General features: G+C 47.4%; 2 protein-coding genes across 2 annotated transcripts; one reads left to right on the top strand and one right to left on the bottom strand.

Moving 5' to 3' along the window:
• The first annotated feature begins 1,132 nt into the window (after window positions 1-1,132).
• On the top strand, window positions 1,133-2,960 carry LOC123058293 (uncharacterized acetyltransferase At3g50280). The gene has a single exon (XM_044481064.1). It carries the CDS (start codon window positions 1,143-1,145, stop codon window positions 2,727-2,729), a length of 1,587 nt encoding a protein of 528 aa, XP_044336999.1. The 5' UTR covers window positions 1,133-1,142; the 3' UTR covers window positions 2,730-2,960.
• A 596-nt stretch (window positions 2,961-3,556) lies between these two features.
• On the bottom strand, window positions 3,557-12,665 carry LOC123058281 (glycerol-3-phosphate 2-O-acyltransferase 6-like). Its single transcript, XM_044481058.1, has 3 exons — window positions 11,755-12,665; window positions 5,062-5,940; window positions 3,557-4,615 (listed from the first exon to the last, which is right to left on the bottom strand). Exons 1-3 carry the CDS (start codon window positions 12,505-12,507, stop codon window positions 3,944-3,946), a joined length of 2,304 nt encoding a protein of 767 aa, XP_044336993.1. The 5' UTR covers window positions 12,508-12,665; the 3' UTR covers window positions 3,557-3,943.
• Between the last annotated feature and the right edge of the window lie 261 nt (window positions 12,666-12,926).

Here is a 12,926-nt window from a genome sequence, read left to right as displayed (position 1 = left end):
TCTATTGGATTCTACATAGCACTGGAAATAGTTATTCCTAAGTCGATCTAGTTGTGCACAGACTACAATTTCTTTAATTACGTACTAAATTCTGCTGAAAAAAACGCCACTAGAAATTATCAACATGTAAATGGTAATTTCTATGTTAACTTAGAATAGAAAATTTTATTTTATAATAACACATTTGTTTTATTCCCGCAAAAAAAACACATTTGTTTTATTTCAAGCAACACGTTTTAATGTAATTCCCTGTCAAAGTGCCACTTTCCAGTCCCCGCAAGAAAAAGGTGCCACTTTCCAGGTGCACATCACTGTCCAAGACTACCCACGTTGAGGATCAGAGAGAATACGTACACTACTGTGAATTTCTATGCCAATCCGCAAATATCTGGGCAGAATCCCACCTATGCAAACGTGCGCTCAAATGTGACTTTGCAATGCCTTTTTCTTTGTGAGAGCGACAGGTTTGGTAAATGCTGCATCGTTTCAGCCAGTGGTAAATTATCCTCTCGGTTTTCCTATTCCTCGTCAACTGAAGATATTTTTTTATGTTTTCAGACGATTTTGGTGGAGAAGAAATGAGGTCTCATGAGAAACACGTTGGTGCGTATGGTTGACCAGTTCGGATGAGGGGTGATGACGACATTTTTTTTTCTAAAAATAAGACCAATCCAAGAGCTAATCTTTATTGGTCTTTTTTTTACAAAAGAAATTTTGCGAGCGCCGCGTCTTAGAGCCAAGGCTTGAACCCGGGCGGGCTGGCAGCTACCTCAGCTGCCCAGCCAATAGGTCAACGCCGCGTCTTAGAGCCAAGGCTTGAACCCGGGGGGGCTGGCAGCTACCTCAGCTGCCCAGCCAATAGGTCAACGCCCGTCCTCACGACGACGGAATTTATAAGAGAATGTTTATCAGAGGGATGGTCCAGGGTTCGGAGAAAGTCGATTGAAACTAATATATTTTCAGGGTTGTGAACCGTTGGATTTTTATGCAACGGCGGCCCCTCGTCTATTCTATGGTTCTCTGCTTTCTCTGGCCAAGAAGCACAACTTCTTATCAGCACATCCACTCAAAGTGTACCTGGGAGCCACAGCCCACGGTCATCTCGCAACAATGTACAAGATGAATAGGAGAAGGCCAGATGCATGAACCCAGACCCAGCTCCGTGTCTATATAACGTGTCGACCACCGAGCGATGCCCAACGCCATCCTGTGTGACGCCATCACCGAGAGCGCGCGCAGCAGCCACTACACACAGTATGGCTCCGCCGATCTCCGCCGACGTCGTGGTGGAGGCCGCACCGGCGCCTGCGTCCATGGCCGTGCTGAACCAAATGGTTTGCGCGGGCGCGCCGGCGCCGAGCATCACCGTCGTCTCCAAGCAGCTGGTTCTGCCGGAGGGCGCGCCGCCGGTCGGAGACCTCAGGCTGTCCGTCTCCGACATGCCCATGCTGTCGTGCCACTACATTCAGAAGGGGCTCTTCTTCCCGCCCGCGGGCATGCCGAACGCCCGCCTCGTGTCGTCGCTCGCGCTGTCGCTCTCCCGCGCGCTCGGCGTCTTCCCGGCGCTCGCGGGACGGCTCGTCACGCTCCCCGACGACCGCATCGTCATCCGGTGCGACGACGGCGCTGCCGTCGAGTTCTACCATGCCGTGGCGCCCGCTCTGTCGCTCGCCGACTTCCTCGTGCGCGACGCCGACGTGCCCACCAGGCTGACGAAGGATCTGTTCCCGATGGACCGCACCGTCAGCTACGAAGGCCACCGCCGCCCGCTCACGTCGTTTCAGGTCACCGTGCTCGGCGACGGCGCTGTCTTCGTCGGCCTCGTCGCCAACCACGCCGTCGTGGACGGCACCTCATTCTGGCACTTCTTCAACACGTGGGCTGGGCTGTGCCGTGGCGAGCCAGTCCAGCCGCCGGACTTCAGCCGCAACTTCTTCGGCGGCTCCACGGCTGTCCTCCGCTTCTCCGGACGCGACGGCCCCGCGGTGACGTTCGACGCATCGGCGCCCCTCCGTGAGCGAGTCATCAACTTCAGCGCCGCGTCGATTCGCGGCCTGAAGGCGGCGGCCAACCGCTGCAGAAAAAGCAACGAAGACGACGAGGTTAAAGGCAAGCTCGTGCATGATCTGAAGGTCCAGGGAGGCTGCGGGGAGATCTCCTCCTTCCAGTCGATGTGCGCGCACATGTGGAGGGCCGTGACGCGGGCGCGGCTGCAGCTGGCCGCCGACGCGACGACAACGTTCCGCATGGCGGTGAACTGCCGGCACCGCCTGCGCCCGAAGATCTCCCCGGTCTACTTCGGCAACGCGATCCAGAGCGTGGCGACGACGGCGACGGTGGCGGAGCTGGCGTCCCACGACCTCGGGTGGGCGGCGGCCAGGCTGCACGCGACCGTGGTGGCGCACGAGGACGGCGCCATCCGGAAGGCCGCGGCGGACTGGGAGGCGGCGCCCCGGTGCTTCCCGCTGGGGAACCCCGACGGCGCGGCGCTCACCATGGGCAGCTCGCCGCGGTTCCCGATGTACGACGGCAACGACTTCGGCTGGGGCAGGGCGCTCGCGGTGCGGAGCGGGCGGGCGAACAAGTTCGACGGCAAGATGTCGGCGTTCCCGGGGCAGGCCGGGGACGGCAGCGTGGACGTGGAGGTGTGCCTCGCCCCGGACACCATGGGCCGCCTCCTGTGCGACGACGAGTTCCTGCAGTTCGTGTCCCATGCACCTTCACCTTGATGCAGTGCACCGCATCTGGCCGCCCTGTGTGTTGTACCACTACAGTACCAGCGCATAAGATGTGACATGGCGACCTGTGGACGATGTGGTCACCTGGACATGTCACATGCATGTATGTATGTAAAACATGTTGCGCAGCAGATACGTAATGGATTTGTATGATTGCACGATATCAAGAAATATCATGGACTGGTCGGCTACCCTGTATATCCAGGAGTGACCAGCGCTCAAGTCGCGCCGAAGAGGGCCAAAACTACTGTTTATTTTTTCGAAGACATTGTTATGATTTTATTATTAATGAAGTTAAGTATGATCTCATTTCGAAACTTTGGCATGAACCACCTTCACGACCAACAGCATCTCTAGCGGACCTTGTGTAATGTCGACCCGCAAAATTCGTTTACAGTTAGTGAAAAAACGGCTTTGCGGACCAGCGCGGGCGTCAGCAATGTCCTTTTTTACGGTCCGTTTTGCAGGGTCTGCTCGGCCGCCGCCTGCGCCAGCCCGTAAATCAGTAATTTGCATTTCAATTTCGGGCATGAATATACATTTTTTTGCTTCTTTATTTTTTCAAAGACATTAGATACATAATAATTCACCAAATCTTTGGTAGAATAGTAATACAAAAAAACAAGAATCACAATTAAGCATTTAGAAGATATCCAATTTCCATAATTGCTCTTATTAGTTGGACCAACATCTTTTCCATGCCTTCATTGTTAATCCGCAGATTCTTAATCTTGCATTCTTCATTCTTCTTTTTTGATTCAAAAAAAGAAGACGGTGCTTCCCCTCTAGCTTCTTCTTTAATTGCACATGCAGTCCCATTATTTGCCTCAATTCTACAACCGAGCGCACGAACATATATTAAGTTTATTTCTATCAATAAATTGATGTATTCTTTTTCCCAATACCAAAATGAGCGTCCACCTTCCTACCCATATGACCATCTCAATAAGCTATCGAAATTGAACCGAATAGGTTGACAAAGCTGAATGAAAATAAGAACATACTCCGTCGTTTTCGCATTTGAAGAATACCTATCTGGGGTGTTGCGGCGTGCTAGACGTTAGGCGCAGCACTATCTGTATGCAGTAGTCACATTGTATGAGCGGCATCGGCGAGCCGGCGAGCCGCTGCGCGAGCGCCGGCCGAGTCCTAGCCGGCAAACCGACGACGACGGCTAGAGGACGAGCCAGTACCCGCATACATCGTTAGGGCTTTGTCGGGGTTGTGCGGGGTGCTCCCCGACCAATCCATGGTTTGGCGCAGCCGTCGGTGGCCGGAAACGCCAAATCTGGCGGCCACGACAAACAGCCGCCGATCTGCAACTTTCCCGCCGGCCGAGGAAGGAGGAAGTGGTGAAGGACAATCTCGGGTGTGTGGTGGCCCACCATCGTGACCCCGACGGCTGGTATGGCCGGAATCGTAAGCGGCGATGGGTGGAGAAAAGCGTGGGCTGAAATGCCCCCCTCCCTTCGACAACCGCCTGAATTTTCTTTTGGGTCAGTCGATTTTACCAACCATTGGATGCGAAAATGAATGGACCAACTTCCTTCTTCAACATCCTGCTTCCTTCTTCTCCACCACCCCGCCGTCGCCGGCCTAACCACCTGCTCCCGCCACCCGCAAACGATGGCGCTCACGCATAGCCTCGCCGCACCGCCCTTCCCCAACCGCGGCCCACCACCGTGTCGCCGCCCCCTCCCCCTAGCCCCGGCACCGACGGAGATTTTCGCCGGCGAACTTGCACCGCCCCGTGCTACCGCTCCCGACCACCATCGTGCTGCCGCCTCCAACCCCCACCCTAAGATAGATGATGGGGCAGCCCTCCGGCGAGCTCCTTCCTTCCCTCCGGCCTCCCTCATGCAAACTTCTTTGCCCTTCTGAAAATCGAGTCACGACAAAAGCTAAAGTCAGTCGGCTGACATTTAGCTATTGTGCCCCCCAAAAAAGGTCCAAGTGGATTGTTAAATTACTGTGTTCTTCATTTAAAAGTGAGATCAAATGATATCGAAGGAATATTTCTTCGCTTTCCCTTTACTCTATTCATTTGAACCAAAAATGTAAATAATGCTATACCGAAGGATTCAATCTACTTTGCCTAGAACCAAATATGCCCTAAAAGAAAGTAGCAACTAGCAAGACATCCACGACAAGTCAAACACACCATGGTTGGGTAGCTTCGCGGCTCTGATCTTGCTAAGGGTTACTGTACAACTTGAAACAGAAAATTAGAACACATGACAACAATTGGAAACGATGAATGGCCATTATTAACACATAAGAAATCGAGAATGCATTCATATATACCCCTAGCTCAAGTGCTTACGCTGTTGGCTTCTCCAGGTCCGTCGTCGTTGGACGCCACGCGGCTCCGACGATCCCCGTACTTCTCCTCGCGCGTGATGCTCGTGCACTCGAACCCGAGCACCCGGGCCAGTAACTTCTGGACGTAGTTCGCCACCTCGACCGGCGACTTGCCACCGCCGCAGGTGAGCTCCCTTGGCAGCTGGTCGAGGAACGTGATCACGTACGTCGGGCGCGGGTTGATGAAGAAGAAGTAGGGGTCCATGGCCTTCAGCCCGCGGACCGTCGAGCCGTGGAACATGCTCTCCTTGGTGGCGATGGCCACGGGCACGATGCGGTCCGTGAGCTCCGCGAAGAGCGCGCCGAACCGCAGCAGTAACGGCTCGCGGCACGCCGTGGCCTCGGGGAACACGACGAGGTCGCCCTCCTCGAGCAGCCGCCCGATGCGGGCCGCGTCGCCGTCGCGGTCCCCGGACAGCACGACGGTCTTGACCGGCGAGGTGTGGTCCGTCAGGACGCCGGAGGCGCTGTTGTGCGTGACGCGTGTCACCGTGCGGCCCAGCGCGACGGAGACCATGGTCGGGTCGAGAGCGGTGCGGTGGTTGCACACGAAGAGGACGCCCGGCCGGCCCTTCGTGGCCGGCGGCGGCGGGTTGCCGCGCACGGCGAGCTTGACGCCCATGAGCTTGTAGGCGTAGAAGGCGACGCGGTCGGGGAGGAGCGGCTTGACGTGCACGCGGAGGAGCGCCAGGGCGAAGCCGATCGGCAACCACAGGAAGGTGAGCAGGGCGTTGATGTCGGTCGGGCGCTGGACGAGGCGGCCGTCGTGGAGGATGACGGGGCCCTCCAGCTGGTTCTTTGGCACCGGGCTGTACTTACTCCGAGTCACGATGTACCCTTCCTGCATGCATGGGGGCGTCTTAGCCATATATGTTTCTTGGTTATAAAAAGAGTCATACACAGTATGCTGTCTCTAAAAAACTTTAGCCCATATGCACATCATGTCATGGAGGTCCAAGAGAATGTTGCATGCTCAATACATAGGCAGCTCTGCCCCTGTATTTCTACAAATACATTAGACTATGCCACATTTTTTTTCCTTCCGTGGAAGGCACGGTTTTGCTTCCACATCGATGCAACAACTTGGCTTCTTTGTGCAAATACGGTACAAAATGCAATTGAATACACCCACAGGGCTGACTAGACGTGACAGGGTGGCATGGGTCCATTGTTAGGACGCAAGATGCAGGGCGTGTGCCCTGTTATTTTTTTTCACAAGAAAGCGCCAGCGAGCTGGGGCCCCCAGTCAGTAGTACAAATTGTAAATAATCACTAAAAATTCGTCCTGCTCCGTGTAAACATGAAAACTGCAACGTGCACACTGAAGGTACTAGCCACTGCAGCCCCAACATTTTCCTCAGACATATTGGATAGCTAGCCTAAATATCTTATAACAATGACGCTCACTCGGCATGGACTGCAGTTAGTGTGGCTCATTTTGTACGCAATAATTGTTTTCAAGATATTTGCAAAATACATGTAGTAAGTAATAAAATAATGTTCAAATATTACTATGCTATAAATATTATACATGGAAATTTATGGTTAGTAAATAAAATCATTCAAAATGTTTAAGGAATACGAACATTTTTGTACATTCGTGGCTCATATTTAAATTATACAAAATATTGAATACAAACATTTACTAAATATTTATGACCATCAACTTCTGTATAATTTTCACTTGTGACCTATATTTTTTTTACATAACTTAAGTATTAACGCTATTGAATATTCGTATCAACATTTTATTTTCTGCATTATGAATATTTTTTTATTATACTAACATTATTTTAAAGGACATGCCTATGAGTTATAAAATTATGTGTATAATTATTTAAACGTTTCAATAATTGAAAAATAATATTTATGAATTATAATTTAAGAAATATTTGTATTCGTTAATTATACAAACATTTTTTATAATTCATAAACTAAGTACATGGATATTTCAAAATAATACGTGACAATTTTAAGTAAGTTATTTCATTGTTATGTATATAATATTTATAACACGCCGATATAACACACCTGTATATATTTTTCTATTTGTGTGTTAATACATGCTTTTTTAGAAAACACACAATCTTTATTAAAACAACTTCTTGAACCAACATAATTGTTTTCTAAAGGATGACTAGTTTTAGTAAAACTGTGATTTTTTTTACTTATATGAGCATTTATTTGAATATATACAAACTTGTTTAAATGAGTTATACAAATATTTGTGTATTTCTTAATTTAATTATATGTATAGTATAAAATTAATAATTGAGTATTTTATGAAATTACATGAAAATTTTCTAATTGGAGTGGAAGGATCGGTTACAGGTCTTTATGTGGTCGCTAGTTTGAGTTCTTAAGCCATCTTTTTTAACTTGTACGTGTCAAAAATCTTAATTTACATTCTTTAAGGAAAATTGTATAAAAGATATGTATTCATATAAGACAACAAATTCCCAAGGCTGTGGCTAGTTGCGCACGCCCTGTACCACAGGTCCTCGGATTGAGTCCGTGGTTGACCAATTTTTTTTTGTCATATAATGTACGTAGGATGCTGAGACAACTAATTATTTTTACCTATGTCACTGGCTTTATTGTGAGTAGAAAAATGTTGAGGGTGTTTTTGGAAAGAAGCGGGCCAAAAGTCTTCAACTTGGGTCGCTGACAGTGGACCCATGCCATGCTGTCACGCTTGGTGAGCCCCGTGGGCGTATTCAGTTGCATTTTGCACCGTATTTGCATGTTTAAGCCAAGTTGTTGCATCGGTTCAATGTACTTCGCAAGTTTTAGCACTAAAATGACTTTTCGCGCCAAGTTTGAGCACCGGTGGTGTAAGTGACTCTTGAAAAAAGTACTCCTCAGTTAGTATTTTCGGTGCTTTGTTAGTGTTTTTCAACTTTTTGTTGGGCCATGTTTGCCTCTGTGTTGAGGGCTTCGAACTTTATTTATATCTTTTTACTGATGACTCTAGTTTTGTGTTTTGAGAGGATAGGACTAACCGAAAAAGTGTGCATTTTGGATGAGACAAACTGAACAATACATTTTTGTAATTTTTTCTTTTATGCTCAGTAAATGGTGTATCGATTTTGTTTTTCACGCTGCCCGCAACGACGCTAGCATACAGTTTATGCATATATGTAAGGGAGGAGTTTCAAACTTCAGCAACTCAGCAGTGCATTGTTTTTCTAAATTTTTCTTTTTTATTTGCTCAAATATAACTTGACAAAAAATGGCTAAAAGGACATATTTTTGTCTCATGCAATGCAATCAAAGAGTGGGCCTTTTTCATTGTTTTCCCCTATGGGGTGGGGTAGAAATATACTACCTCCGTAAACTAATATCAGAGCGTTTAGAATACTAAAGTAGTAATCTAAACACTCTTATATTAGTTTACAGAGGGAGTACAAGTCAGAGTTGTGTTACTTTCCTTTTCCTTTTCCTTTTCCACTTTTCCTTATTGTTTTTAATTTATTTGCTTTGATTTTTTGAACTTTCTTTTAAGTTCAATTGTTTTCTATTCATAACTTTTTTCTATAAAATATCGGTTTTTTAATTTCTCCTTTTCCTTATTTATTTTTTATTTTTCCTTTTCCTTCTTATTTATTTGTTTTAAATTCATTATTTTTTAAATAGATTTAGCAAGGTCTCATCTAATTCCCGACGTTTGACCTGTTCGTTTTAAATGTTGTACAAATCTTGATCGTAGGTTGTTTTGTCACGTACGTCCTATACTTCCATGTCTCATCGTAGGTCCAGTGTCCACTTGTTGGCCCGTTCGTGCATGTGTCTTTTGTTAGGTTGTCTTCATGACACGGCCTCGAGGGCCCATTTCTTTTAAGAATGTGTTGTACAAGTTGAAAATATGAGATGGTTGTTGCCTCCTTAGTTTTATTTGTCACTATCTCTCTTTCATTGCCCTTTGCCTTGGAGTAGAGCCGACGCGAGTAGGAAGGAGGGAGTCGACTGAGGGGTTTGATTTATTTTTTCTCGCGACGAAAAAGATGGCAGTGAATGATGACGTGACGAGTGACCTCAGATCCATTTGTATCCCTTTTGCCCTATTTTCATCTTTGGATTTTGTGGTTTTTATTCATAGACCTTTTTTGTCCTAGTTGCAAATCCACCCTCGATACGCAAGTCAGTCCGATCCATTTTTATCCTAGTTGCAAGTCCACGCTGACATGCAACTCAGGAAAGCCTTTTTTATTGTCCTGATCATAAGTCCACCCTCGGCACACAACCTTTTTTTGGTTGGGGACGGGAACCATTTTTGTCCCAGTTGTAATGCCATCCCCAACATGCAAGCAGGTCCCTTTTTTAGTAGCAACTTGCAAGTACACCCTCGATATGCAACTAGGAGGCCGACTCGTTTTTGTCCCCAGTTGCCACTTCACCCCCAACATGCAGTTTGGGGGTCCTAGTTGCAAGTTTACGCTCGACATGCAACTAGTGCCTCACCCATTTTTTGTCCAAGTTACAAGTCCATCCTTGACATGCAACTCGGGGCCCTACCCTTTTTGTCCTAATTGCAAATCCACCTCCGACATGCAATTGGGGCGACCTGCCATTTTTTTGTCTCAGTAGCGACTCCACTCCCGACATGCAATTCGGGGCCCGCCTTTTTTAATTGAAAGTCCACCATCGATATGCACCTAGACTCAAACTTCATTTTTGTCCTGTTGCAAGTCAACCCTCGACATGCAGTGGAGGGGGCAACTCTTTTTGTCCCAGTTGCACCTTCACACCCCCGACATGCAATTGGAGAGCACATTTTTTGTCCTAGTTGCTAATCCACCCTACATACGCAATTGGGCCCTAACCAATTTTGTCCAAATTGCAGTTCCACCCTCGACAAGCAATTGGGGTTGGGTGGGTGGGGGCTAGCCATTTTCCCCCAGTTGCATCTCCATCTCTAACATGCAATTGAGTGGTTCGTCTTTTTTGTCCCAGTTGCAAGTCCATCCTCGATACGCAACTGCTAACATATTTTGTCCAATTTGAAAGTCCACAATCGACATGCAACTGGGTCCGACCAATTTGTCCCAGTTCCAACTGCACCCTCACATGCCATTGGTTGCCTGCTTTTTTTTATCCAAATTGAGATACAAACTATATTAGAAAATCAAAATATTCTCGCACTATAAACCATGTCCGCCAAATACTTTTGGATATTTTGAGATAATTATGACCATCCAATTTAAAGTTTACAATAATTGTAGAACCTTCAGCCAAAGTTGGATACCGTTTTTTAAAATAAAATTGAAGAGACTCTGCCAATTCAATCTAGGCTCATACATACCCAGGAGAGTTTGAGAATATTCTTGAACTCATCTGAAATTATGATTTTTTCCCAATTTTTTACTAAGTTTTAATAAGAAAATCAAATTTCTCAAAAAGAACAACCGACTTGGGTGGTTTAGTCATGAGAAAAACATTTAAGTTTTTGTTAGTGTAAACATTTTTATACATGAAAAACTACTGTGAGTTGACAATTCAGATTTTATGTGAATGCTTATATCAATGAAGCTATTATTCTGTTACAAGTAAATTGCTTGCATTTTTTGTGCAATAACAAAACCTAAATAAACAGGGTCTTTGCTTGCGATTGTACATATGTGTTTGCAATATTTTTAGGTGTCTTAGTGGTTTCCACCACTTTTATTAGATAATAGTGTTCGAGATGACACAACAATTTTTTGTTTGTACTAATCCTTTTTACTTCAAAAGTTATCGTACTACCAAATGTATTTTTTTTTCATTGAGACCCTTAAATACTTTACCAATTTTCAAGACTACTCATTTAACTGTATTGATAAATATTAAAACACGTACTTATTCTATATTTTTTTGGTTGTCAATTGTGGAAGATACGTTCGGATTTAAAATTATATTTTTCATTGGATTTTTTAATGAATATTTGGGACTAGAGTAATCCTTATCTAAATTTGTTTTGCTTCCAATTCTAACAAAGAAAATAGAGACATGTTCTCTACAAATAAATTTGTGTGACTTCAATGCATATAGTGTGTTTATTCATATGTGGTCGTGTTTGTTTTACTATTATATTCAAATATCTTACTCGAGGGCTTTTGAGAGTATAGATCCCATCAAATGTCGTTATAAGGGTTCCTATAAATGCAGCTTTGATGCAACTAACAAGAGCATTCTGGAATGGGTGTGGCTAGATCCCAGTCGACTAAAACTTAACCAAGTCTCAGTCAAGTGGAAGAATATATAAATGGAATGGAAGTTTTTTTTTAAAAAATATATCGCATTCGCATGAATCTCCACATAAGGTTTCACGAATATAACATCGACCTAGACTTAGTTATGTATCAGTCGACAGAGATTTAGTAATCCCGTTATGGAATATGTGATATGTCGACAAGGGGCCAATCCTTGAGTATAATGGGTCGAACTGCACCAGAGTTGCAACATCGGTCATGTCTGCTATCTAGGACGGCAAAAATTGCAGACTACGATGTAGATGGGGAAGCAATGTACTGCACTGCACTAATGTATTGGTGGTCAAATGTACGCCAACAAAAATCAGGGCTGACGGCCTACTTTTCGATAACTGTACACGCGAGAAATGTGTGTAGAGAAGGTTGTCAATTAACTGAACATGGAGTAGTCGAGCACTTGAGCATACCTTGCAGATGGACATGAAGTCGAAGTCACTCTCCCTGTCCCCCATGCCGACGTCCGGCAGCGCGTCGCCGAACTCCCTCGTCACCGCCTGCCTCTTGTGCTCGCCGACGAGCACGCCGGGCTGCGCGACGAACCCCGTCGCCCGCCCGGACCCGTCCACCTCCAGCTCCGTCCCGATGACCCTGTCGGCGCCGAGGAACGCCCTGGCGAACGGCTCCACCATCACCCGGGGGCTCGCCGTGACGATGCACCTCCTGCCGAACGAGCGGAACACCCGCCACCCCTCCGGGTGCACGTCGCCGGCGTAGAACCTGGGGAGCACCGACCGCGCCACCGCCTCGACGTCGCTAACCCTCAGGCCAGCCACGGCGATGTACACGAACGTGCGCACCGCCAGCGGCTCGGACACGGAGATGTAGGTGAGGTACACCAGCGGCACGGACGCGAGGAGGGCGAGCGCGCGCAGGAGGCCGCCGGCCTCGAGCGCGATGAGGAGGTAGTAGGGGAACGCGCTCCGGGACAGGAGCAGCGTGCCGTCGAGGTCGGCGGCGACCGTCTGCCGCGACCGCCCTTCCGTGGCGCACTCCTCGATCGGCCTGAACCTAGGAGCGGCCATGCCGTTTCTCATGCACGAAGAGGTCGATGGACGTCGACGATGCTGTTTCTCACTCGATGCTTGAAACGTGAGTGGATAGTGGGAGGTTAACGAAGAAGAGTGGCAGCGAGCGCAGGGAATATATGATCGAGATGCCATGCGCTCTGGGTTCTTCAATGATTAGACATGCATGTTGTGTCCGGGCCGTTAACCCATTAAATTGCAGAACCAGCAATTTTGCACTGTCGTTCTGGTCATGGTGTGCTAGCTGTGTAGTCTGCACAATGTTAATCATCAGACCATTCAGCACTTTGCATGAAGATCAATGTGGTACATTTGGATGTTGATTCAGTTTCAACGGATACGAGCTGTAACGTGGTAATAAATCTCGGTGAGCATGGAAATTCTGCACTGACGAGATACACGATGCGGTGTCGACAGACCGCAAGCTTTTTGTGGACAGGGGTCGCTCGTGTGGTTCGCAGATCGGAACAGATCTGTGGCCGGCTGGCAGGATTCAATACACAGTGGAGATGGTCCTGCCGGAAGCTTGATGCAGAGGCAAGGTTGGAGGATGC

This window comes from Triticum aestivum, chromosome 1A (genome assembly GCF_018294505.1).
Source record: "Triticum aestivum cultivar Chinese Spring chromosome 1A, IWGSC CS RefSeq v2.1, whole genome shotgun sequence".
In the NCBI taxonomy this organism is placed as follows: Eukaryota; Viridiplantae; Streptophyta; class Magnoliopsida; order Poales; family Poaceae; genus Triticum; species Triticum aestivum.
The sequence above is the reverse complement of the archived record's forward strand: the minus strand, read 5'-3'. Positions and strand labels throughout refer to the sequence as shown.